At 47.4% G+C, this 26,084-nt stretch overlaps 4 protein-coding genes and 1 long non-coding RNA gene across 6 annotated transcripts; 1 reads left to right on the top strand and 4 right to left on the bottom strand.

Moving 5' to 3' along the window:
- Window positions 1–256: 256 nt before the first annotated feature.
- On the bottom strand, window positions 257–1,616 carry lipt1 (lipoyltransferase 1). The gene has a single exon (XM_084668128.1). The coding sequence runs from the start codon at window positions 1,406–1,408 to the stop codon at window positions 275–277; it is 1,134 nt and encodes a 377-aa protein (XP_084524254.1). The 5' UTR covers window positions 1,409–1,616; the 3' UTR covers window positions 257–274.
- Window positions 1,617–2,041: 425 nt separating this feature from the next.
- tsga10 (testis specific, 10) lies at window positions 2,042–8,875 on the top strand. Of its 2 annotated transcripts, XM_084668040.1 has the most exons (20): window positions 2,042–2,196; window positions 2,779–2,958; window positions 3,099–3,164; window positions 3,298–3,532; window positions 3,807–4,024; window positions 4,339–4,494; window positions 4,665–4,844; window positions 4,974–5,051; window positions 5,182–5,333; window positions 5,445–5,560; window positions 5,654–5,808; window positions 5,881–5,936; window positions 6,047–6,215; window positions 6,559–6,669; window positions 7,065–7,250; window positions 7,381–7,548; window positions 7,699–7,901; window positions 8,077–8,181; window positions 8,322–8,492; window positions 8,632–8,875. In XM_084668040.1, the coding sequence occupies exons 5-20, from the start codon at window positions 3,929–3,931 to the stop codon at window positions 8,645–8,647; spliced, it is 2,118 nt and encodes a 705-aa protein (XP_084524166.1). In that variant the 5' UTR covers window positions 2,042–2,196; window positions 2,779–2,958; window positions 3,099–3,164; window positions 3,298–3,532; window positions 3,807–3,928; the 3' UTR covers window positions 8,648–8,875. The 2 variants fall into 2 exon arrangements, with proteins under 2 accessions (XP_084524166.1, XP_084524165.1); XM_084668039.1 differs by lacking the exon at window positions 2,042–2,196 and having other exon boundaries at window positions 2,819–2,958; window positions 3,053–3,164.
- Window positions 8,876–9,330: 455 nt separating this feature from the next.
- Window positions 9,331–12,865, bottom strand: LOC146260768 (interferon alpha/beta receptor 1a-like). Its single transcript, XM_084668249.1, has 7 exons — window positions 12,705–12,865; window positions 12,158–12,284; window positions 11,825–12,000; window positions 11,409–11,563; window positions 10,813–10,954; window positions 10,299–10,426; window positions 9,331–10,107 (listed from the first exon to the last, which is right to left on the bottom strand). Exons 1-7 carry the CDS (start codon window positions 12,748–12,750, stop codon window positions 10,009–10,011), a joined length of 873 nt encoding a protein of 290 aa, XP_084524375.1. The 5' UTR covers window positions 12,751–12,865; the 3' UTR covers window positions 9,331–10,008.
- Window positions 12,866–13,168: 303 nt separating this feature from the next.
- Window positions 13,169–14,963, bottom strand: LOC146260767 (uncharacterized). Its single transcript, XR_014724777.1, has 3 exons — window positions 14,786–14,963; window positions 14,370–14,459; window positions 13,169–13,724 (listed from the first exon to the last, which is right to left on the bottom strand). It is a non-coding gene; the product is annotated as an uncharacterized LOC146260767 (long non-coding RNA).
- A 1,524-nt stretch (window positions 14,964–16,487) lies between these two features.
- Window positions 16,488–24,898, bottom strand: mpp4b (MAGUK p55 scaffold protein 4b). Its single transcript, XM_084668574.1, has 21 exons — window positions 24,841–24,898; window positions 24,537–24,658; window positions 24,250–24,327; window positions 24,032–24,115; window positions 23,615–23,746; window positions 21,266–21,347; window positions 20,874–20,959; window positions 20,618–20,689; window positions 20,112–20,308; window positions 19,946–20,004; window positions 19,713–19,730; window positions 19,574–19,615; window positions 19,403–19,423; window positions 19,192–19,206; window positions 18,898–18,939; window positions 18,558–18,716; window positions 18,136–18,216; window positions 17,898–17,991; window positions 17,550–17,658; window positions 17,119–17,253; window positions 16,488–16,755 (listed from the first exon to the last, which is right to left on the bottom strand). The coding sequence occupies exons 1-21, from the start codon at window positions 24,896–24,898 to the stop codon at window positions 16,564–16,566; spliced, it is 1,878 nt and encodes a 625-aa protein (XP_084524700.1). The 3' UTR covers window positions 16,488–16,563.
- Window positions 24,899–26,084: the final 1,186 nt, after the last annotated feature.

Genomic DNA, 26,084 nt, shown 5'->3' with positions numbered 1-26,084 from the left:
TACGCACCGCTTGAAATCCAAAACCATTGAATGATGTCCGCCCATTCAGTCAAATGTATTTACGTCCAATAAATTATGTATTAGTAAGTGAGATGAAGATAGCTGTACTATACGTTTGCTTACACAAGTAGAAGAACAAGTGGTTTTAAACAATTTGCATCAGCACACCCTAAATGAAAAGATGCATGCAAAAATGGGGACAACAATCACACGTTGTACATATGCAGCATCTCCATAGAATAAAACACTACACAGGGACCGCAAACTTCTTTATTCACATGACCGATACAACATTCTGATACAGATTATATATCTTAGTTTTGAGTTCTTGTGAGGTCGTCCTGAGAAATGCTGCTAGGATCACTGCCATCTCATTCGGACAGAATTTCCCACCGACCAACAACATGCAGAACTCTCTACGCACATCTGACGGCAACCAGTGCGATGGAACATCAATTTCGCAGTTGTCTATGATGCCATTCTTGATGTCAATGTTTAGAGATGCATTTTGTCTGGACGAGTTGTCGTGCAAATCAAAGGACGCAGATATGCTAAATTTAGGAGTCCTTCCTAAAGTCCATTCCCAAGTTTTAAGCTCGCCCGACATTTTGTGTATACCGGGGAATGAGAACTCGTCACTGGGGTCCACAAGCGTTACAGGGGAGCTGAAACCAAACTCAGTGTTGTACTGGGAAGCAACGGCATTCATGATAGTGTCACAGTCTAACGTGTTGTCCTCGTCCAGGAGATTCTTCACGGGCGAGGGCACACTTGGAGTTGCATTGCTTTTAATGCCTTGACAGGTCGGCTTCAGCACCGCAGACAGCAAGGCCCGGTCGGCGGAACACAGAAGAGTGCAGTGATGATAAGCTGCAGTCCTCCCTAGTTTTGCAGCGGTCCCTGAGATTTTATAGTGCCCATTGAGCAAAATGTCAAATCGCTCCGTGGCTCGCACGTCTAGGTTCGGCCTAAGTCGTTTCAATGCACTGGTGACTATGTGGAGATTCCTGTTGCGATCGTACTTTTTCTTGGACGTGAAGAATGTCAAATTGACATTACCCAAATCGTGATAAACAGTTCCGCCCCCACTCCGTCTTCTAGCGAGGGGTATTCCACGCTGTCTCATGAGCTGAAGGTTGCATTCCTGCCACGGATTCTGGTGTCTCCCTATCACCACTGCTGGGCCGTTTCTCCACAGGAAAAGTATTTTCCGATTCTGTAGGTCAACATAGTCATGTATCCAGTCTTCCATTGCTAAATTTTCATAAATATCCGTTGACATCGACTTAAGAATAACACCTGACTGTCCACTCTCGTCGATGAGATCTGTAAAAGTGCTTTTGGCTCGAGCCCATTGTAAACATGCTTTGGATTGTTCACGCACTTGCAAACATGTCCTTAAAATCATAGTGTTTCTGGGTCACTTGCAGTAAATGTGAACAGATACTACACGTTCCTTTATTGAGATTAAAACGATACAATAACCAAGTATGCAGTTGCTTCCGAAGACTCGGCAGAGTAATCTCAGAGAATGTCTAATATCCTTAAACAGGCTCTAGTAGTCTCATTCAAACTTCCGCTGTCATTCAGGTCTTCTTCTGCGTTCTTCGGTGGCCATAGGGATTGTGGTTGATATTTGATGTACACGTTTGGTCATACCGCCACCTATCTGTTGGAAGGAACTTTTATATGGGATAATCTCTGCAGAAAGTGGAAGCCCCAATATTATTTTCAATCACATTCCTTATGTTGTAAGGATGGTATTGTCCCCCCCAGTTTTTATGTGATTATTATGAAACAGTATTTTGGTAAAGAAACTTTGTAACTAAATACATTGATTTATTATTGTCAGTCAAATATAAGATAACTTCAGAAAACCATGAGGCCTAGTAGCTGGGGGTGCATCACTGTAATTTTGAGGTGCATGCACAAACAGAAATATTCGGTAAGAATAAAAGTCATGACTCGGCACATGTTGGGTTTGTAGTAAGGTTGTCAAGGTAACGGACGCTTTAGAAAAGAAATGGTCTTTGGTGATTGGTGCTAAAGCAGTGACGTCCAAAACTCCGGTCGAATCCTGAACTCTGATTTGTCAGATTGTTTATCCTGGGGAAAAGCGGTTTATCTAGGAGACTCAAGTTAGGGTATACGACAATGTGTAGCAGAAGCTAAATCAACTAAAACTCAATCTTGGAAGTAAGTCATGCATATATTTGTATTCGAACTTATTTTTTGTTTAATAACATCCAATGAGCATCACATTTCTTTTTGGTGTTATCACCATATACTTGCCAATTGCCGTATCTTCCACAAGATTGAACGTTAAATAAAGTAAGCTAGCGAGCAACTCAGTTACAGTAGAGGTGACATTACAGCTAACGTTAGCGGTAGCACTAGCTAAATTAGCGACTGTATAAGCATGTTAATTGGATTATTTTCGTTGCTTTTCTCGTATGAGTACAGTAAAACCTAAAGTAACTTATATTTTCCCATTAAACACAATTCAATCTTGTCTGAACTGATATGTCTAGCGAGATCGTAACACCAAATCAGAGCAGGGGGGCTTGTGGTTGCCATGACAACATGTATACTGTTTGCCATAAATCGACCCACCAACTGCTCCAACTAGCCTCCTTTTATTCAGAGAAAACTAGTAACTAACAAACTCAAATGTTTACATTCTAGTTTAATCTAGTATAGCGTGTTTCCCTCGCTTAGAGACTGTGACCAGTCAAACTGTTTTGTGTCATACCGTACGTACCCTGGTGTGACGTGCAGGGTAAGGTGCAGCTATATGCCAGAGGGATTGAGTGGACAAGGGAGGAGGTGGAGGAGCTGTCAGTGTCTCTGGGCCACCAGGAGGAGTGTGGCCCAGGCCTAACATTGGGTCAGCTTTCTCAACCACATAGTCAATACCAAGTTGCTGACGTGGATACAACAGACACACAGCTTGCAGAGGTGGGGTCAGAGCCTTCAACCATACTCTAGTTTGATGTAATTATGTTCTCACTCATACCCGCTCTCATAATCGAATATTCCTTGTGCTTGTCAGATGTAAAATGCCATTAATGAATCCTGATGGGCCTTTTTGTCATCAGACCATCATTGTCAACTTGCAGAGGAATATCACTGCAATAGAGGGCGTCATCACAAAAACACAATCTGTAAGAGGACACTAAAATGGATTCCTTTATCTTCTAACTATCTTACTGTGGAATACAAATCATCTTACCTCTAATCACAATCAGGGGCCTACATTTACCATGAGTCCTTGGGCTCCTCTCTTCTGTGTCTTAGGATAGCAGGTCGACCCAGTCTCACCCCTCACAGAACTGGCTTAGTGCCAAATCCAACCAGGATCGGGACCAGGACAAGGACCAAGACCAAGACCAGGACCAGGACCAGGACCAGGACCAGGACCAGGACCAGGACCAAGACCAAGACCAGGACAAGGAGCTGCAGGATTTAGTGAAAAACCTACACCAGGAGAGAAACTGCTTGCTCAGGCAGGTGGAGAAACTCAGCCTTACAGGTACATTTCAATGACCACTAGATGGCGATGTTAGACAGGGAGAGGCTGTTAGAAAGGCAGTCGAGCCAGGTTAGGCTTGAGAACAGGTAGCTTTAGGGGGAAAGGATCGCATTAGATACTTGAAATTGTTTTGTGGGTCATAGGAGTTGGTACCATCAGGTAATATCAGTATGTGATATGAGCAACCCAACTTAAAATAGAACTCGTTAGACTACAATACGGCACCTCCACATTCAGACGGATGCATGTGAACAGGACGGTGCTGTGTCTGCAGAGAGAGAGCAGGACCTGGGCATAGAGGAGGGCCTCAGACAGACTCGTGGCAGGGGCGTGGAGGGCGTTCGGTGGAGCGAGGAAGAGGAGAACCACACACAGGAGGCCCGCGCTCCGAGGAGGATGCTGAGGGACAGGCGGTGCTGCAGCCCCTCCAGGGCCCCCTCCTCCAGGGGCCCCCCTTCCGGCCGCAGCCCCAGGCGACACAGCCCTGTCAAGGTACACAGGGCCCGCTTACTGCCCCATCCATCCACACATCCACACTCACCTGAACACAAAGCACATTACAGTCTCTTTTGAACCCACATTCAAACTCATTTAACTCTCAATTTGAAAATCTCTAACCGCATTCAGAAGGCGCATTTAAACCCATTTAGATTCATTTAAACCCATTTAGATTCATTTAAACCCATTTAGATTCATTTAAACCCATTTAAGCTCACGTTGAGATTCAGTCAGTGTGACCAGGAGTCTGGGCAGTATTATGCCGTCCCTGACCCCTGACCCCTGACCCGTCCTTCATGCGTCGCCAGTCGGGCAGCTACGACTGTGAGCTGATGAGGGTGCTGAGAGAGAGAGACGACATGCAGAGCATGCTGGATAAGTACGAGCGCCACCTATCAGAGGTCCAGGCCAACGTCAAGGTGTTGAGTGCCGACCGAGATAAGACCAGCATGCACTACCAGAAGGTCAGACACCGGTGTCCATTAAAGGGACATTTCACCCTAAACTAACTTGTGTATCCTTGTAACTTATACAGGCATAATATATTGATCCGAATAATCAATCCTATGAGATAAATGTTTCTGCCTCAGACGTGGAATCATAGTTACACACACACACCTGCCCGCGTCCCCAGGCCCAGGAGGAGATCGCGGCGCTGAGGCGCGAGGTGATCAAGTCCAAGTCGACGCGCGTCGGTAAGGGCTGCGTGACGGCCCAGAGCATCCTGAAACGCGTGGAGGCGGAGCGAGACGAGGCCGTGAGCGACCTTCATCGCATGAGCACGGAGAGAGACAGCCTGAGGGAACGTCTCAAGGTCACCACCACCATCATCCTCCTCACTAGCTACGCCATTCCCCAGCCTCTAACCCAGACTTCACTTGTGAGCGTTGTCATGTTATACAAAGTATTCGTGTGTTTGTGTGTGTGTGTTTTACTGTCTCAGATCTCCCAGGAGACAGCCATAAACGAGCGCGCCCACTTGGAGCAGAGGGTGGAGGACCTGCAGAAGACCATCCTCACTGTGAGGCCCGAGCACACACACTGAGCACACACACTCCGGTTCTGTCCGCCTCTGCCCAGGACTCTGCCTGTTACGTCCCATCAGTCTATATTGTGTCTACACTACGTGTGTGTGTGTGTGTGTGTGGTAGCTGGAGCAGGAGCGGGGCGACCAGTTGAACAAGCTGGCCCAGATGCGGGACACGGTGATGAGGCTGGAGGAGGAGCTGCACTGCCTGGACGTGAAGCTGGCGGCCTCCCAGGAGGAGCTGGGCAGGGCCAGGAACGAGAGTGGGATGCTGAGGTCAGCCTCGAAGCACACACACAGCCCTCTGGCCTGACCCAGGACCCCTGGCTGTCTCCCACTGCTGTAGCCTATAGCTGGCTCAAATGTGTGTGTGTGTTGTGCTTCTAGACTGTCTAACACCCAGACGGAGACAGCCCTGAGTGACAGCCAGCGCAGACTGACCTCCAGGATTGGAGAGCTGCAGAAAGTGCAAGAGAGAAACAGACAGCTGGAGGAGAAGAATGGTGAGAAGGGCTCCAACATGCTGGCCTCTGTGAGAAATACTGTGTATGTGTACGTTAGTGAATACAGTTGGACTGTGTGTGTGTGTGTGTTAGATTCTCTGCAGAGGCAGATGTGCTGTCTGAGAGAGGAGGTGGGGGGTCTCCAGTCCACCATAGCAGACCTGGACCAACGCAGAGACTCCTTGCACGAGCGTCTGGAGAAGAAAAGTGACCTCCTCGTCGAGGCCCATAACCAGCTTGAAAATAAGGTAGCCTTTCGCACGCACTCACACACAGTCACACACACAGTCACACCCACTAATCTAACGTGTGGTTTTCAGGATGTGGTGATTGGGAGTCTGAGGCAGAATGTTGAGGAGTTAGACGGCACGACACAGTGAGTACTCTCTGCTCGTGCTGCTGTACGTACCTGTGAGTGTGTGTGGGCAGCACCTACGGTAGCAGCGCTCACCTCTGACCCCTGACCTCTCCCTGACCCTCCTCCAGGTGTCTGAGGGACACACTGACTGGGCGTGAGCGTGAGGTGGAGGTGCTGAGGCAGAGGCTGGGAGACGCAGGGGAGGAGCTTGGCGCGGTCGCCAAGGTGAAGGACGCCACCCTGCGGGAGAACGCGATGCTCCGAGAGGACTTAGAGAGAGCCAGACTGGACGGCCAGGTCAGGAACCCCATACCCACCACACCCACCCCAGCACAGGAACCTGCCTGCTGACATGTCATTGGTTGAGGTTAAACAAACTGAGAGCTGATTGGTTGACCCAGACCTGGTGTTTGTGGTCAAAGAGAGATGATTGGTTGATCCAGACTTGGTATGAGTGGTCAGAGAGAGATGATTGGTTGACCCAGACTTGGTATGTGTGGTCAGAGAAAGCTGATTGGTTGACCCAGACCTGGTGTGTGTGGTCAGAGAGAGATGATTGGTTGACCCAGACCTGGTGTTTGTGGTCAGAGAGAGCTGATTGGTTGACCCAGACCTTGTGTGTGTGTGTCTTCCTCCTCAGGCTTTGCAGCTCAGAGCAGAGGACTCCTCCCAGGAAGTGCAGAACCTTCATAGGAAGGTGCAGGAGTACATGTCCGACATCTCCCGCATCGAGAGCCTGCTCTCTGTCAAGGTACAGAGTTATCATGATCTGGGATCATTTAGTTATTTTCAGCTAAATCTCTCAGTGGAGTGTTCGTTATCCCTTGAAGAGTGAACCCCTCTTGTCTAAATGTAAAATTATTTTTCCTCTTGCAAACTTTTTCCTTTTGCTTACCTGAAGCATTCATCGTTGTCGGATTGGAGTTGGGTAGGGACTGATAGCCAGACCTGTTGGTAGTGACGTCTTTCTTTGTGTTTGTGTGTGGTATATGTATGTGTATGTCTGTCTGTCTGTCCATGCGTGTGTATATGTCTGCTTGCCTTTTGTGTGTGTTTGTGTGTGTAAACGTGCGTGTGTATGTGCGTGTGTGTATGTGTGCGAGCACTTGTGTGTGTGTGTGTGTGTGACCCACCTCCCATCCCCAGGAGAGCGAGTGCAGGGAGCAGCAGGAGGCCCGTCGCCGTGCGTCTGCCCAGGCGGAGAGCTGGGAGGAGCAGGCACGCCAGGCTGAGGGCAGCCTGAGCCAGCTGAGGGCTGACCTCCTGACCTCCGACAGGGACAGACTCAGGCTGAAGGACAGGGTGGAGGGCCTGGAGACCAGCCTGCAACAGGTCTGTACACAGGCTGGCTGGGAGGCTGGCTGGCTGGCTGGCTGGCTCGTAGAAGACCTGGGAACTGGAACACTAACCCTTGCGCTACGGTGACGCATCCTCACCTGCGTGCGTGTGTGTGTGTGTGCAGGCCTTGCTGTCAGAGCGGAGTTGCAGCAGCCAGCTGGCTCAGCTGAGCAGGAGTCTGCAGCAGAAAGAGGAGGAGTTGAGGCAGGTCCAGGACCAGCACTCCTCCTCCTACTCGGACCTGGAGAAGATCCGCGAGCTCTGCGTCAAACTGGACGCCAGCAAGGAGACTGTGAGTCTGGCTGGGAACGCAGGACTGTGGGTGGGGTGTGTGTGGGGGGTGTAGAGATGGACGTGTGCCTCGGTGTGTGTGTGCTAGCGGGGCGGGTGCATGCAGGTGTGTGCGTGCAGGTGTGACCGGGGGGGGGGTGTGTGTTCTCAGGTGCAGCGGGAGCTGGAGGCTTGCAGCTCGGAGGTGGAGACCCTCCGTAAGCAGCTGGCCAGCGAGCGGCTCAGCGTGAAGAGTCTGGAGGCCATGCTGGTGTCCTCCAGGGAGAAGGAGCTCCACAGACAGCTCAGCTCCCAGGAGAAACACAGCCAGGTCCATCTGCTCCGAGACAAGCTCACCGTGGCTGACAGCAGGGCGTGAGTACACACACACACGCGCGCTCGTCCAAGTCTACCGCGGTCACGTTTCATTTGGTTCTGTTTCTTTCGCTTCTGTTCTAGTTTAGAAGCAGTGGAGCTGCTGCCATGTTTACTAACCTGATCCATGTGATGGAGATGAAGAGCCTTCCTCTGTCCCCTCTGTCCCCCCCAGGAGCTGTCAGAGCAGGGAGGTGGCCCAGCTGAAGACCCGGTCAGCACAGCTGGAGGCTGACCTGGAGATGACCAAGAGACAGCTCTCCACGGAACGCTTCGAGAGGTCAGCCTGCCTGTCTTTCCGTCTGCCTTTCTTTCCCTCTTTCTAGTCTGCCTGGCTGCCTGAATCTGTACAGAAGAATGCTTCTCTTTCTCTCTCACGTTCTCTCTCTCTCTCTTTCTCTCTCTCACACACACTCTCAGGGAGAGAGCGGTGCTGGAATTGCGGCGTCAAGGTCTTTCCTCCTCTTCCTCCGGCCTGCGTGCCTCCCCTCACCCCCGTCGCTCCACCAGCCCACGGGTGTCCTGGTCCCCTGAACGCCCCTACCGCCACAGCCCCCCCGACCACCTGGGCCCCGATCCCTCCCCCGAGAGGTGGACACGCTCATACATACTGTACACACACAAAACCACACACACACATACTGTACACACACAAAACCACACACATACTGTATACTGCCACTATATCTCCATGGTTTCAATCTCATGTTGATGTGTTCCTTCACGACAGGAGTCTGGGTTTCTAAGTCCTGTAAGACTGATCTCCCTTCCCAGGGAACACCTGGGCACCAGCCCCCTTGATGCGCATGCTGCATTGATGCCACAGCCACTGCAGGACTGCATGAGATTGGGGACTAACACAGCTACACTCCTTTCTGGGTGGTCTATGTCTTATCAAATGAATCTATTTGGATTGTTATCACCTCAGATGTACTTGATGTACTGTCAAACTTCATATTAAATCTAGATTTCCATTTTGGGCTTTTCACTACTTTTTGCTTGGTGTTATGCGTTTAACTGTTATTGTTGTGGCTATGGCTGTGACTTGACACAGTTGTTGGACACTGTCCAGCATGCTATAAAAAAATCACACAGGCCTTTGCCGCCTTTGGTTTAGTGGAATGCCCACGAAGAGGCCTATGTTGTGGGATCTCAGTGGGAAATGACCTTCTGACAGTCAAATCAAATATTCCAAGTCACTGATGACAGTATTGCAGGAGTGGACAGGTTAAGCGCTTTGTGACACGTGTATGATGTCTTCATCAAGATTTCTGTATATAAATATCAATCAAGCGAAATTAGCTCATATCTGAATTGTATTCACGTCGTTGACAGGTAAACAGTAGTTTAGGCCAGGGGTGTCGTTAGACCCTTTTTACTGGGGCACGTGCCCCAGTATAAATTTGTTGTGCCCCAGTAAAATCTAAAGTTTGAGTTTTAACAATGTACTTTATTACTCAGTGCATTAAATTTAGGTTGATAATCCCGAAAAAAATAAACACATTATCCAAATCAACGCTTGTAAAATCAAAGCAGTTTAACAGAAAACACAAACCTATGCGTGCTCTTCTGAGCTTGCCAAATAGCCACTGCAGCACACACACAAGTCCAGGTGTCGGACTCGGCACACAAGTCAAAATTGAGGTAGGCTAAGAAAACATTACAAAACTAAAGAAAGTTTCTAAATGATAGGCCTACCTTTGTAGGTTTGCACAGACAAAATTGTTTTGTTTTTGCATCTCAATAATCGTGTAAAAAAAATATATGATGTAACACTTGGACAGTTAGAGACTGCAAGGATGTTGACCAGCAAGGATCTATATTGGATTCATTGATTGGTTAATGAGTGTCACCAAAACATTTAAACATTTTCAAACTATAATTGAAATCACGAAAATTAATTAGGCTTTATTCAAGTACAAATGGAGGAAAATCAATGTAAACATGTGATTAAAAGGCATTAAATACTGCCAATACAGTGGAACTTACAAAAAATTTACAGACCGAAAACCAACGTCACCCAAAGATAACTCTGTGCGTTGCCATGACGACCAGTGGCTGTTTCTGCCACTGTCCTCCCTTGTACACACTAGATTTCTCAATGACCTCAGTCCTCCTGCGGCCAACCCTTGGTAACCACAGTCATCACCGCACAGCTCTCTTCACTGGAATCCACGGACAAGGGTGTGAGGGATTTTGGAAGACCCTGGGAACATATGCGGTCAAATCTTTCTGTGTTACAATTGTATTCAGAGAATAACAAAGCCCACATATCTAGATGGGTATTATCGGGCCCTCCGTTATGTTTGGGATAAATACGTTTTTTTTCTCATGAAATTCCTCTATTACATAGTCCCAAATAAGTTGGACAAATGATCTGAGGCTGTGTACACTTACCAATATGCTGCTGGGTTCTATCGAATAAGATGGAACCCTTCTTTTCTTTCTGCTGTAAATGTAGACGAGTCCTATCAACATAGCTGGACCAACCACAGCTGGCAAGATGAACCACACAGGGAGGTCTCCTGGAAGAGACAGCAGATTTCACATTCAACAGCAGGCCACTTCACATGGACATCTTTCAGAGAAGCATCAAAAGTATTGTCAAGTGAAAAATATGTGAATATTGAGACAAGGACGAGAATGCCCGTTCTAACCTGCCACACACACACATTTACATTTAGTCATTTAGCAGACGCTCTTATCCAGAGCGACTTACAGTAAGTACAGGGACATTCTGCCCGAGGCAAGTAGGGTGAAGTGCCTTGCCCAAGGACACAACCTCATTTGGCACGGACGGGAATCGATCCGGCAACCTTCTGATTACTAGCCCAATTCCCTAACTGCTCAGCCACCTGACTCCCCTCCCACAAACACACACACACACACACACACACACACGCGCGCTCACCCGTAGTGGTCACACACTGCATGCGTGTGTAAGGGCTGACTTTTTCATGTTCTTCGCTGATGGCGCTGACCTGTAGACAGAATTCTGTCCGTGGCTGCAGGAACAAAGTGTGCTGAGTGGCCTGGATCACCTTGGTTACTCTCTGTGAGATGGCAAGGGGAATCCAGGAGTCAGAACATTGGAGGGTTTGGGAATAACGTCTGTAGTCAAGTGTGTGTGTGTGTGTGTGTGCATTTCTGTATCAAACACTTTTACTGGTCTTGCAGACCTTAGAACTGTCTTTTCCTTCAAAAAGAAATGTGTGGAATAGAATAGCTGTTTCAGGAAAATTGTATTGTATTTGCATCTAAAAGTTATCATTCTTATTTCCTGTCCTTTTTTTTGTAGATCACACAAGTAAGGCAATGACAAAGGCATTGACAATGACAGATGAGTGCATATCTGAGTTTTCCTTCCTGTTTCTAGCATTAAAATAAACCTCAGATAAATACATTGGCCGGGTTTCCCAGATTCGTTAAGAGCTTCTTAACGAATCTGGAAAACCCAGCAAATATATGTTCTGTGTGTGTGTGCGTGTGCGTGTGCGTGTGTGTTACCTGGCTCTGTGTGTCCCAGTACTGCAGTTTGAATGCCATGTTCTTTAGAATGGAGCTCATGGGAACTCCCTGCTCTGACATTGGCTCCCTGAAGCTGATGGTTGCCATAGCGTTGCCTGGCTCCACTCTCAGGTGGGTTGGTGGACCCAAGGTTGCTGTGACACAGAAAAGGCTGTTACACACTAGCGCTTGTGGGTGACAGCAACTAATCACTGTGGACCTCTGAACTTGTTGTCATTTCATACCTCTGAGCATCACGCTGTAAGCTATTTGTTTCTACACAGTTTGTAACTTAAGAGAAGTGCTACTTGCTCAAATGCAAAAACACATGGACACCAGACTATAATTGCAAACACAGTTCTCAAACTTGCCCTCCACAGGTCTGTCCACATACAGAGTATGCAAGCTCCTCTCACCGTTGTCTTCAGGACAGAATTCCTCCCTGACCGACCAGTTTGACTTGAGTCCAGCATGACTCTCAGCCCGGACTCTCAGTGCATAACTCGCAAAGTAGTCCAGGTTGGCGGAGAAGTTGCACCATTTCTGCGTTATGCCAGTACATATCCTGGTGTAGCCACTTTCATCGTGAGAGCTAAAACAGAGGGACAAAACTCAGTTTTTATACTTTGATCACAACAAGGTGGATGATAATTGAAATCTCTGATTTGCAGTTTGATAATATTAAAATGGAAAAATATTTTCCAAGAACGGAATTTATTATTGAGTGGAACCACAGACTTGTGACTCACAAGGTGAATTCTGCTGTGAAAGTGACTTTGTAGTCATGCTGCGACTGATTCCATTCCCACAGGAGAATATATCGAGTGTTGATGGCATCCATTCTCACATTCTGAGGGCTTGGTAGAGCAGCAAAAACTTGCAGGTAGAAGATAAGATGCATATACTGTGCGTGAATATTTAAATAGCTTGTCTATGATATCCACATGAAGATTGACACAACGACACGCACAGTATCCCTCGCTTATCCTTCCCAGTGGTGTGTTCTGTTCTGCGTGAGGTTCACAAATACCATTCGAGTAAAGTTGCCTAATATCATAATATGTTCTTCGTGGTGTAATAATGAAAGTAAGCATGAAATAGCTAGTTCGCGTTAAAAAAATATATACACTTGAGTAAGCCTAACATTAAATGTACATAAGACATTGTCGAATAAACCTAAAAGAATGAATAAGTAAATCTCAGAAACATGTAATTTTGTCAATAGTCCCGATGAGCATTGGTTACATACAAATTGAGTTTCAATGATTTAGCCTGCATTTTGATTTCAAAACTTACCGGAGCTCGAAAAAATGACAGCTAGGTAAAATTGTAGTTTTCGCATTCAGGTCACCAAAGTCCTACCACTACATCATGTAATTTTGGTGATGTTTGGTGTTCATTTATCTTAATCAAGACGAGCTACTTGTGAATTTAGTGAACGCGCAAACAGGAAATCAACTTTCACTTCAAACAGACCATGATATTTGCATTAACTTCCTCTAGAGGACGTTCTACCTCCCTGTCTTCTTTGTTAAATTACCATGTAGCTAACCTAGTAGGCCTACACGCTACTGGGAGTTAGACACCATACCTTTTGCTGGCTAGAAGGAGATGTGGAGGATGACAGCCTGAGAGAGTGCGATAATGTACTGTTCAGCAGATACTTTAACTATGGATCCTCCATGTTAGTCTTTATTAATGTAACTGCATGAAGCCTACATTAAAAACAAGAAACAGGAAACCAGGAGACACCAGGGATATTTATGTTTTAAATGGTAATTTTATTGATTTAACATCTAGCTGCAGCAAACATCAGGTCTGTTCAGCCCCTGGACTGAGGGGTTTGTGAACAGACCATCACACACTATAGCTAGAATACATCGTTTATTGTTCAAAACCAAGGTCACACTGGACAGAGGAAACACAGAAATTATTCAATATCCAATTGACACAATCCATGCGTTATAACAGATGTTCTTCATAACTGCCACTTTCACATGAGAACGTGAAGCCATATTTATACAGTGTGTTAATGTAATTATTCAAGCATAACTAGTGACACTTGTTTCACAGATTGGTTCAAATGAAAACCAGATTGGATATTTTCTCTCTCTCTTTCTCTGTGTGGGTGTGTGTTTTTGTACTTAGAAGAAACATTTATGAGTCCCAACCAAGTTGTCCAGTGTGACCTTTAACCTCAGGAGTTACACTTCTGCAGGGCTGTCTCCGGAGACGACCCCCCCCCCACCAAGTCATCGTCAGGGGTCAACACGGCCGGCAGTGGCTCAGCGTTGGACGCGTTAAGTTGTTTCTTTTCTGCAGAGCGCACAGATGGTAAAGGGTGACCGTCAGACATAGTACTATACACACATATTAGAGTTGTTATAATATTGGGAATTCCATATCCCTCATCTATCACAAACAAACAAACAGAAACATATCATCTCTTCCACAGCCTCTCCCTAATTGTAAAGGATAATCAGGTTATTTAAAGGCCAGCAGGTTACAATGGGAGCTTTAGTTAAGACCACATTTAAACAGGATTTACTAGCTTACTAAAACAAGATTGGCATGGTGGTTTCTATTCATAGAATTTGACAAGATAAAACAAACATGAGATCGGACTTGGTATCAGAGCCATTAAGTCACAGGGTATCTTTGTCAAACATAATTGCCACCAAAACTACCATCTGTACTTAGGTAACTTAAGCAAGAAGCCACAGAAGGTCAAATTGTACCTATTAACATTAAATAATTTTGTGATAGTAATGTGTTGATTAAGATGCTTAGTGAAATGGTTATGTGTAAGACTGGCATCTGTCAACTCAACTTTCTCATTATTAATCACAGATATTTAACAGTAGGCTAGAACCCCACAGATGTGCTAATAAGCATCAAACATAAAAAGTATCTAAAAGAGGTGGGGTATTCTTTTTTAGAAAGGAAAATCGGTTTCAATACCTCCAGCGCTACATGGTGTGAAGATGGGCTTCTCCAACTGTTCCCCCTCTGTAAGGGATGCCCGGATCTTCCTCACTACATAGACGCTGGCTGAGACACAGGGCAGAAAGGGGAACAATAAGAGACGTGGGGGGGGTGATTTAGGATTAGTTGATTTTTGAATCTTTAATATGACTGGAGAAACGAGTTGCCTAGTCAGAGTGATTCGTTCATTTTCTCGTGGCCGCGCATCGTGACAGTTGCGACAACAGCTCAGCACAGGAAATACATATCGGCTTCGTATAAACGATATTTGTGCTGCTTCCTTTGAATCCGTGACATTACATTATTCTTTTGGATAGCCATGTGTCCAAGTCTAATAGTGCAATCACAACCAGTCGTTGAAAACTTACATTTCTAAGTTGCAGTGGACTAACCTTTTATCAGGAGTCAGACCATGGCTGTTCTTTCTTCTTGAAAATGTTTCGTCAGCCAGTGATGTTTCTGTGGAGGCTTAGACAGGCGGAACAATGTTTATTCTTCTCCAAACAGTCTGTTTCATAACATTTACAGTAAGGCTACATAAGCACACATATCACACGTGATCGTGGGGGTGGAGTAAAGTGATTGGCTAATTCCCTTTGGCGATGACGCGGTGAGTAGGTCGCGCCCACAACTTGGAGGAAAGCACATAACAAAGTTGCTAACATTTATTATTTCCGTGTCGATAAGTGTTTCATGTATCTGTTTAAGCACAGTCTGAATTCCTAGTTTAAAAAAACCCATTAAAATACGAAAACATTGCTCTTTCAAATTATTATAAATAATGCGTATTCGGATCACCCAAATCGAAGAAAAAAATTGCATTTACCAGTTGAGCATCTCCTTATCATTTGAGACTTTCCACTATCATTTGAATTATGGCAAGACAACAACTTCCATAATTTGTGGATCGTCGTACACATTGTGGATCGTGGTTAGGCATTTGCGAATAGTTTTGCGACAATAATGTTATGTAAAAAGCAGTTTTATTGGTCACATGTTGAATACCATGTCATTATATTGTTTTGTTCCTTTAAATAGTATGGCTTTTATCAAATCCCAACTCACCACATTAAACATGTTGTTTTGTTCAATGCTTCACGCTTTCAAAAACTATTCAATTTATGTCTAATAGTTTTTCATTAGGCCTATCTGCTCCATAAACTTGATTACAGGCTCAAAATCGTAAAAAAACGATATCAGGTACAGCATTCTTGTGATAAAACCAAATAATATTAGGTATTTGTCAGTAGTAAGACACAGACTGTAACACAAACTAATCGCTATAAATGAGTGAGACACAAACTGTGGCTTATGGCTCAAAAATCTAGTCATTTTCAATTTATACTCAAAAACACATCATGCTATTAAATTCTTTGGCATGGAATGACAATCCATAGGCTATATGAAACACACAAACAACAAAGCCCAAACACAATTTAGCTCTACATGTAAACACAGTGATTGAGAGGTGGTGAACTGGGTCACTGTAGGACAGGAAAAGATGACCCAGAGTATCAGCAAGGAAAACATTCTGTTGTGGTTTGGATCCAACCCTGTCTTAACTCTGGGGATTTAGTTGTCAACAGACATGAATCAGCACTAAATCACTTCTGGACATTATCCGTGTCAACTCTCTTCCACTCACAATCCAAGTCATACGCTAGATCAAAACAAAAATAAAACAGAGTTAATCCACAACATACACACACTCCCTAATCCACCTTGTTCAAGAATTGATTCATTCGTCCTTTCGTCCCATGGTAGTATCTCTTCTTCTGGTCACTTCCACAGCTCTCATCCTACTCTCCATCTCCCCCTCTCATCTTCCTCTCCACCTTCTCTCATCCTCTCCATCTCCCCCTCTCATCTTCCTCTCCACCTTCTCCTATCCTCTCCATCTTCCCCTCTCATCTTCCTCTCCACCTTCTCTCATCCTCTCCATCTCCCCCTCTCATCTTCCTCTCCACCTTCTCCTATCCTCTCCATCTTCCCCTCTCCTCTTCACCTCCCCCGCTCCTCCATCTCCCCCTCTCCTCTTCACCTCCCCCTCTCCTCCATCTCCCCCTCTCCTCTTCACCTCCCCCTCTCCTCCATCTTCCCTGCCTCCTGCTGTTTCTATTTTCACATCCCCTCTCCTCTTCCCTCCTTGACCCTGGTCTCCTCAGGTCTCTCAGGATTGGTCAGTGGGGCGTATCCAGCTGACCGGCAGCCACTGAGGTTCGTCCTGCGCCCTCCTCACGGCTGTCAGAAGCTGCAAGCACGAATCTTGCAGATCGTCATTCACAATCACATGGTTGAAAAACTGGCAGAAGTGCATCTCCATCTTCCTGGTGGCATCCTCAATCTCCTGGATGTCCTCTTCCTGAAAGAGGGACAGAAAATCATCAAACACGTTTACATTTAACATTTGATTCATTTTGTGGACCCCTTGATCCCAAAGCAAAGTGCACACAGTGCAGAAAGTACAGTAGAGGATCACGTATCAAAAGTGTTCCAACAGCGTTTTGGTGGCCAAAGTCAAGGAATGTTCTGAATTTACCAGCCACATCACAAAGTAACCACATCTCAGCAAGAAGTCAGGGTAAACAAAAAAAGACACTTCTGACTGGACCAACTAACCTTCTAACAACCACTATCATTCCCCAGACCCGTTACAGTCTCTCTCAACAGTCAGGGCACAGGACATTGCTAATCAAACTGAAAATCCTGCAGTTGTGGTGCTTACTTTGAAAGGTCTGTTGACGTAGTAGTTGGGGGTGATCTGGGCATTCTGTCTGGTCTCCCTCATACGTTCTGCACAGGGAGGCTTCACAAAGATGATGTAGGCCCGCAGCTCATGGGTCCTCACGTACGGGATGGCCTGAAGGGGGTGGTGAACACAGTGAGTCTTAATGGACTGCAGGAATATAGCACTTCTACCCTGATGAAAGCCTGATGAGCCTTTTTGCCTATCATTCACCCCTTGACACACACACAGAGATGGTGGCAGAGCCGCCATGCAAGGTGCTGGCCTGCCCGTCAGGCAGGGAGTTAGGGATCAAACCGCCAACCTTGCAGGTTTTTAAGTTGGTTAAAGGTGCTGATCTGTGGGCAGCTGTGAAGCCCTCAGTGACTTGACTTAGAATTAAAATACAGTTGAAACCCAGCAGGACTCACTTTAGGCTCGATGTCGATGACACACATTTTCCCTCTGCTCAGAACGTCCTTCACAGCGTCCAGACTGGTGCCGTAGAGATGGCCCTTGTACTCCCCGTATTCCAAGAACCTGCCGTCACCCACAATGCCTTGTGTTACATTAACATTCGAATAGTTTAAAAAGACGCTTTCACCTGAAGCGACGTACCTAGGAAGCTCACAGATTCTACAGTAGAAGAACATGGATCAAAAGTGGGAAGCGTTAGACAAGCTGGAGATGTCTGTCACCTCAGTATTATTCGATGGAACAACACCTATTATTATTATTATTATTATTATTATTATGTAAGCAAGAGGTGAAGAAGCTACCTCTGGTTGAACATCATGTTCTCAAACATTTCTCTGCTGATGAAGTGATACTCCCGGCCAGACTTTTCATAGCTCTTGGGTGCCCGTGTGGTATCTGTTGGGGTTTAAAAGAAAACAAAATCAGTAGATTTTAAATGAACGTCAATCACATAATCTTTATATATATAGTACATGCACACAAAAAGCAGGGTAATTTAGTTCAGGAAACAAAGCCTCCAGTAGCTATTCAGGTACATACGGGGTACGGGTCCCTGGAAGAAATCGGGGTTGATTTCAATCAATCTTCTCCGAAGTTCATTCACTCCCACGCCAGAGGGACCTTACAGAGAGGAAACATAAATGTTCTTCTCTCACAGAAACACAACATGTTCTTTATGACTGAAGTGAAAGATTCAACACGGTTAACTTCAGAGGGACCAACATCATTTGTATTCCCCTAAATGCTAACACTACCCTTGCTGCTAATTTACAGTGGGGACGATTCAACAGTCTGATAACATTGGTAGGGGCGTGTCCCTCCTCTCTGAGCCTGACCCTGAGTCTGAGTCTGACCCTGATCCTGAGCCTGAGTCTGAGCCTGAGTCTGAGCCTGAGCTTGAGCTTGAGCCTGAGCCTGAGCCTGAGTCTGAGTCTGAGCCTGAGCTTGAGTCTGAGCCTCACCCAGGAGGGCGATGACGCGGTGCTGGTCCTGCGGCTGACGCTGATACCTCACCACCTCCTCGTACGGGTTGGCCAGGGCGCTGGCGCAGCGCGAGTGGCACGACTGGTTGGCGCTGTGTGACCGCCGCCGACAGAGACGCAGGCTGCGTCTGAACCCAGCTGCAGGAACCACATTTATATAACATTTTATATGATGTATAATTTATAAATTATGAAAGATAAAGATGGGAGATGGACAGAGATAAACATGGTTGTTGTTCTAGAAGTTGGAGGGATGAGAGAGGGATGACAGAGGGATGAGATATGGAGGAGAGAGGGATGATAGAGGGATGGAGAGTACCCAGATAGACTCCATCAGTGCTGCTGCTGAAATCACCCTCGTCTGAATGGAGGAGAAATAAACAGGACAGTGAGATGACAAATGACAATGGGGACCACACACACAGACCTGTTGTGTTACTATGCTAGTGAGGTCAGACAATTTACTCCCATTTTAAATCCCAAACCTTGAATCCAAACCCTAAACTATACCCGTAATGTAATTCTAATCCTTACACCAATTCTCACCCTAACCCCCTAGAAACAACACTCAAAGTTGTGAATTATTTCTTAGTTTACTAAATGCCATGCTCACCTTCTTTTAGTTCTTCTACAAAACCCCATTGAAGTGCATGAATGGGGAGAAAGAGAAACATCATACTACAGTTCCATATAGATCCATCAGAGTGTTTCAACAGAAAACACAGAAGTCATGGAAAGAAACTGCAGAACAGCCACAGAGCAACACGTTCTCAAACTAGGACACAGCACAGAGAAACGACAGAATTCAACAAAGACTCACCTACCAGAATCAAACGCCTCCTCGTCTGTTGGAGGAAGACAGACGCAAGGAAAACAACAGTGAAGAAGCGTATAGAAATTCAATTACTTGAAAGTATATGAATGAAAGTATAGAAACAAAAGTATAGAAATGACACACTACCAAGAGGGTGAGGGGAGGAAAGAGAAGCGCTCACCTGCTTCAACATCCTTCACATCAATAGCCAGGAAGTCTTCTTCTGGAGGGGCAGGCATGGAGGACAGATCACAGAGAGGTTAGACACGGTGACCTTAGTCAGACAGGAAGCCCAGACATGACACAGGAAGTCATCTTACCCTCTTCCACAGTGCTCACTTCAGGTAAGCAGGTGAACAGACAAGATACAACCAGAAGCTGTTAAGATACCACTACACACCGAGTCAACTTATAACAGTTATAAACAGACGTAAGTCATAAAACTAGTCTTAAAACCACTATTCTCGATATAAATCCCCCAAAAAACAGAAATTCAGGGATAAGTTAGTTATCCAGATAGTTAAATCAGATAGTTAGCCTAGCCCCTACCTACATGTTTTGATGCAGGTGCTAGGTTGGAAAGGTTGAGACCACCAGAACTCCTTCTGTTTCCTGCAAACAAGACCAGAGATTGGAGGGGTTAATATCATCACGGCCATCAATACTGAACAGCACAAACACAAACCGACCGCGGGAACCGTCCCAGCATGAACTCTGACCTCCGCAGCAGCTTTGAGGAGGGGACGAGACCGGCACAGGCCGAGGTGCTGGGCAGTTTCTTAGCCTGCCACCAGAGGGCGTCTGTCTGATCCACAATCTCCAGCAGATCTCCTCTCCTGAAGCTCATGCCAGCGTCGGCACAGGGGATCGCTGGGTCCTGCTGGGGATTGTAGTCTGCCATGGCCCTCATGTACAGCTGGAGGCACAACACACGTAAGAGTAAGGCAGGTGTCCTAACCTCTCTCTGAGGGCTTGGTGATAGAGTGAACCGTGGGTAACTGAAAAGCACTCAAAGACATTGTTTATAGAAAATATTAAATGCATATAACATTTTGATTTTGAATTTCATTTAAGGGTAGGCCTGGCTCAGGTAGCTGAAGGTGAGTCATCTATTGGTATCTTCTTTCAACTGTCAACTTTCTCCAAATGAAGTCATGTTTGTGTGTTAAGGTAAACAAGCTTACATGAGAGGGACTAAGAGCGAACAACAGCATGCGTCACTCACCATGGTCTGGTTGTGAACAGCTCTCTCTGTGATGGGAACAACCTTGAACATGATGGTACCTTGGGACTGCGCCTGGAAAACCAAAACACACACAGACACACACACACTTCACCCTCTTCTGAAAGGAGGCAAAGCATCATTGATGACAAACAACAAGGGAGGAGAAACACACACACACAAACACACACACACACAATCTACCACTAGACTAGGTTTATCCAGTGTATTTATGGGTAGGAAGAGATGCTTGACCTACCAGTATCTGTATAACATGCTCTGGGTCCAGGCCCTCTACAGGGTAGCCGTTCACCTCTATAATCCTGTCCCCTGCGTGCAGCAGACCTGCCGCCAGCCAACAGACAACACAGAAAACACGCATCAAACGCATCCTCTGACACACTGCAGGGAGGGGAGAGATTAAACCCAACATCTGATGGAGACACTGGCAGAAGGAGAAAGAGAGAGAGAGGAGTCCTATCTATCGCTCTGGTCTCACTTTCTCAGAAAGAAAGAAAAAGTAAAGAGATCAAGAGAGAGAATAAACGAGAGAGAGAGAGAGAGAGGCGCAAAGGAGAGAAGTCGAAAAAAAGGAAAGAGAGCAAGAGAGATGGAGGAGAGTGGGAGGAAAAGAGAGAGGCGTCGCCTCACCACTGCGGTCGGCCAGTCCCCCGTGGATGACGCGAGCGACGGAGATCTCTCCTGTGCTTTCATTCCTCTTGATCGTGGCCCCCTGACAGAGACAAGACAGGGTCTAGTTACAACAGCATCCTGCAACCCACGGAAGGACTGGCGAAAGGGACCCACAGATGGAACCATTATGAACAACAAAGGAATCGTGTCCAAGCTAACAGGCATATAGGGGGTATGGTCTGGAACAGACAGACACAGATGAACCGGATGCAGCGGTGAATGGAACAGTCCAATGGTTTTCCTCCTCAGCACACAAACTTCCATGGAAACATATAGATGGCGCGGTGAGAATGAGGAGAGATGTGACGAGGAGAAGAGAAGAGATATAAATGCCTGTTTGCCGCCCGTTTCCGGGAGTCTGGAGAAGTCTGGTCGGTGAAGCACAGCAACAGAGTCTCCGACAGAGACATGCACGGCTGGACTCACTTCTTCCTCTTCTTCTTCCTCTTCCTCCTCTGATTGGACGGGCTGCGCGTCTGCGCCGGGTTCAAGGCTTCCGATAGGCCGTTCGGGAGTTGGGGCCGTTTCTGCGGCGAGGTGGGGGGTGAACTGGCGTTCAGCTCGGCCTTGAGGGAGCCCTGGCGGCAGGCTGGATGACCAGCCGTCTGGGAGGTGGAGAGTCCGTCCACGGAGCCGGTCACGGAGCTGGAGCAGGAAGAAGGGGAGGAGGATGACCCCTCGCAGCCGTGCTGCTGTTGGACGGCCGGACGGGGTTGGGAGCGTCCACGTTGGCCCTCGAGGTGACCTGGAGAGCGGGCGTGTTCCGTCGCCCGCGCGTTGACCTGTGGGCTGTCACACCTCGTCTTGGTGATGGGAGAGTCTGCCGCCCTGCTGGCCGCAATGAGGACCTGAAGCCTGTCCACCACCTCAGCCAGCAGGGTCAGGGCATGGGCATTCTCCAGCACGCTCTCCGACATGCGCTCGGTGGCGGCGGCCATCTTCTGCCCCAGGAGTCTGACGTCGTTGGTGCTGCGCTCCATGGAGCTGGCGGCCTGCTTTACCGTGGACCTCAGCTCATCCAGGCTCTCCTGCTTGGCTAGCTCCACAGGGGGGCCGCGAGGGACCTCCTCTACCCGCCGGCGGTGCATGGGGCTGGGGGGAGCCGTGCGAACCCGTGGGGTGGGCGTCCGGAGGCGTGGAGGCGTGCCAGGATGGAGGTAGTCCCCAATAGGAGACCAGTAGCCAGACAGGTACGGTGGTGTTATAGGCCAAGGCTGGAGGGGTGGGGTTTGCTGGGGAAGGGGAAGTAGCGTGCTGGCAGATTCTCCCTCCTCTCCATCATCTCCAGCGGGAGAGGTGGAGGAGGGAAGGAGAGGTGGAGGAGGAGTTTGGAGGGAGAATATGAGATATTACTGACCCAAGAACGACTGAAAATATATAATAACAACAATACAAAACAAATGTTAACAAAGATCTAGTCTTACCAATCACAACAGAACTGCAAACGGAAGGGGCGGATCGATTGAGACCTTTTTCCCAGAGGGCATTGCTCTGGCACATTCTACATTTACTCATTGGTGTATAGCGAGGAGGGGGGTGGGAGGTTCGTGAGGGAGGGGCTTGGAGGGCCTCAGTGGATGGGTAGCTACCCCTCCTAGCAAGGGCCCCAGCTGGGCCCTGGCCCCCGGCCCCCAGGCCGCTGGCCCCCAGGCCTCTGGCCCCCGCCACCCCCTTGCAGCCCAGCTTCTCCCAGGTCAGCTGCCTCAGGGTGTCCAAGCGACGGCGGATGCCCCCTCCAGGGCCCCTCTTTCATGGGAGAGATAGGGCCAGAGTTACCTACTCATCCAGCACATCCAGCACATCCATTGTGCAGTCTCAGTGGCTCCTGATGCTGACTGACAGGAATAGACTGAGAGACCCAGAGACTTTATGCTAAAAACAAATCTCGCTCTCTCTCTTTATAACATGATCTCTCTCACGCTCTGTCTCTCTCTTTCTTTCGCTCACCATCTCTTGTGTCTGCCTCTCTTTGTGTCTGTCACGCGCACACACACACTATCCTGCTCATCCATGCTTTGAAAGCATCAATTCAAACAAAGAGTTCAATCACGATGATTAAAATCATAAGTCAACCAACCAAACGAAGGACAGATTATACAAGTAACATCTGGTACTTGTTAAATCTTCTGTCATGACATCTGCAACTGTAAAAGTCATGCTTGCAGCAATGCAATGGTAGGTTTCCACTGGCAGAAAAAAAACATGCAGTCTGACATGACATCTTCGTAACCTCAATTGACCTCCTGAACTACTGTGGAAATGTGAACCTTCATGAGTGGGCTACCTGCAGCAGGAGCCCAGACTCACCAGCGTCTGCTTGTTCTTGACGAGACAGACAATCCTTGTGGCTTCCTCGTCGTCAGGCAGGTTGTCGGGGAGGGGCGGGAGCACGGGCTCGTAGTCTTTCTGGGCCACCGTGTCATGAGCCGAGAGAAGAGCCTGGGACACACAACACAACCGCTAGGAAAACCCACAGCGACACACAGAGCACAACCGCTGAAAACAGACCCGGGCACCTCACAACTGCTGAAATACACTGTGATACAGCATAACCGCTGGCTATCTGTCTGTATATCAAGTGGTCGGTCTGTCTAGTTATCCGTTTGTCTGGTTATCTGTTTGTCTGGTTATCTGTTGGTCTGGTTATCCGTTTGTCTGGTTATCTGTTTATATGGTTATCTGTCTGTCTGGTTATCTGTCTGTGTGTCTGTCTCCAGGCCTCACCTGGAGGTGCGATCCTCGGAGGAGGGTGTCGAGTTCCTGGGCATCGGGGGAGGGCTCCGCCACTGACCTCAGGTCTGCCAGCACCTGGGGAACACAGGGATAGCATCTGTGCACTCTAGTGCTCACCGTGCCTGGTGGCTGAGGTATGGCTACAATGACGTTGTGGCAAGTCAATTCAGACTTGAGGAGGCGGGTACGAGAGAAGGAGAGGAGCTTACCTGGTGACAGAGAGCAGAGGCGTGAGGGAGGACTGGGGAGGGAGGACTCCTGTGGTGCTGCTGAAGGAACTCATACACCTGGGAGGATGGAAGAACACTAGAGATCAGTGTGTGTGTGTGTGTGTGTGTGATTGGGTTTAAGGGTGTGCGTAGGTGGATGGTGAGTGTGTGTGTAAATAGGTTTGCATTGAGGTGTGTGAGTGTGTTTGTGGTTGGGTCAGTGAGCATGTGTGTGTGTGTGCGTGTGTGTGTGGAACACCCCCCAGCAGTGCAGTTTCCTAGCTGACCTTAAGCAGAGATTTGAGCCATGGAGCATTCAGCAATGTGAACAGCAGATCTGCTCCATTGATGTCCTTGTCGATGGATATCTTCACCTCCTTGATCACATCAGTCAGGATCTGCTTAAGGCCTGGACAACACACACACACACACACACACACACACACACACACACACACACACAGTCACACACGCCCTCCCACCCACACAAACGAACATACACAGACATTAGAGAACATCAAGAGGATTATGAAAATGGTATGGGAGAGAAGTTCGTTATGTAAAGAAGAGTGTGTTTTTTCCCCCGATTACCGTGTTCTCCTAATTCCGCGTGAGCCGTCACCACCTGCGCCTCCCCGGCTTGCTTCATGCTACCGGCTGCCCCTACACGCGCCTCCGCGACTCACTACCAGGGAAAAAAATACTTTTATCTCTTGAAACCCAAATTGTTCTTTTCTGAAGCATCAGGTGTATTTGCTACATTTAATCTCCCAGCACAGACAGAATTTACTCTGATGGTTGATGAAATGGATGGATGTCATTTCAAATGTCCTCGGTCTCTCCCAGAGGCTAAGTGATTACAAGCCTAGCTCCTCTGTCAAGAAGGTCAAAAGTCAGTGACACACTTCGGAGCTGTCCAGTGATCCTCTCTCCACTCTTACTTAGACACTGTATTTTTTAATACAACTTACACGGTGTTGAGTGCGCTATAGTGATACAGCTTCAGATAATAGGCCTACTGAACAAGGACAATCCACCGTGAGAACGATTTAAAAACGACCCTCTAAGGGTGAAAAGCACAATCCGGCCCCCTGCAGTTAAAGGATCGCTCCGAGTCCACTACCCGTCCTGCGACGCCGACACTACACTACTTACCTCCGTACCTTTTCTCCAAGTCCCCCCAGAGATAAAACCGTTAATTGTGTCGCATTCGGAAGCTCTGTTGACAGTATGGTCCAAATTAAAGAAGCAGGTTTCCTTCCGGAGGTACGCAGGGAGCGTGTCGGCGTTTTCACTCTGGAGTACCCATACAGGAATGGGGCTTGTAATCCTTCTCTATCCCACTTAATCCCGGGCAGGATAGCCGCCTCTGCCGGAAGCAGCGTATTCACCGTCTGGCCAGGGGCTCCAAAGCTTCTTAACTCTTTCTGCTTTTAACACACGTCAGACAGTGATGACACAGCCTGGTATAGCTCCCAAGTCCAAGAAAACCTGGACGTTTAATTAAACACTGAGCTGCAACACGCAACAGCTGGAAGCGCTTCCTACACTCGACCTGAGCCAGAATCATTTATTTTTCTCTGCTGACGTTGTTTCACTACGCTGCACAATCTGGATTGTGGACATGTGGCCACAGGATCCTGCATGACAGTCCCTTTAAAAATAGTACAGTAGCCTGCCCCATATTGGGACTTGAACTTAAAACATACATTATCTCCTGTGTTGTAAAAGGCTTTGGCCTCAACTACATCTTTTTGTTTTGAACATGAATTCTCTCTCTCCCTCTTTGTGTGAAGGCTTTTAGGTGTATCCCAGCTAAGAGGATTGCTACTGTA

This window comes from Hypomesus nipponensis, chromosome 12 (assembly GCF_054491055.1).
Source record: "Hypomesus nipponensis isolate SF chromosome 12, ASM5449105v1, whole genome shotgun sequence".
Classification (NCBI taxonomy): Eukaryota; Metazoa; Chordata; class Actinopteri; order Osmeriformes; family Osmeridae; genus Hypomesus; species Hypomesus nipponensis.
Note: the sequence above shows the minus strand (reverse complement) of the source record. Positions and strands in the feature narration are given on the sequence as shown.

Coding starts and splice junctions, on each gene's coding strand:
- LOC146260768 (XM_084668249.1), bottom strand. CDS start 12,750: ATGCGAAAACTACAATTTTACCTAGCTGTCATTTTTTCGAGCTCCG. Junction 11,564..11,824: donor ATTCTGTCCTGAAGACAACG/GTGAGAGGAGCT, acceptor TCTGTGTCACAG/CAACCTTGGGTCCACCAACC. Junction 10,427..10,812: donor GCAGTGTGTGACCACTACGG/GTGAGCGCGCGT, acceptor TGTCTCTTCCAG/GAGACCTCCCTGTGTGGTTC.
- tsga10 (XM_084668039.1), top strand. CDS start 3,060: ATGCCATTAATGAATCCTGATGGGCCTTTTTGTCATCAGACCATCATT. Junction 5,052..5,181: donor TGCAGAAGACCATCCTCACT/GTGAGGCCCGAG, acceptor TGTGTGTGGTAG/CTGGAGCAGGAGCGGGGCGA. Junction 5,334..5,444: donor AACGAGAGTGGGATGCTGAG/GTCAGCCTCGAA, acceptor TTGTGCTTCTAG/ACTGTCTAACACCCAGACGG.
- lipt1 (XM_084668128.1), bottom strand. CDS start 1,408: ATGATTTTAAGGACATGTTTGCAAGTGCGTGAACAATCCAAAGCATGT.
- mpp4b (XM_084668574.1), bottom strand. CDS start 24,898: ATGAAGCAAGCCGGGGAGGCGCAGGTGGTGACGGCTCACGCGGAATTA. Junction 20,005..20,111: donor TCCTCAAAGCTGCTGCGGAG/GTCAGAGTTCAT, acceptor TCTTGTTTGCAG/GAAACAGAAGGAGTTCTGGT. Junction 17,992..18,135: donor CTTCCAGGGACCCGTACCCC/GTATGTACCTGA, acceptor AAACCCCAACAG/ATACCACACGGGCACCCAAG.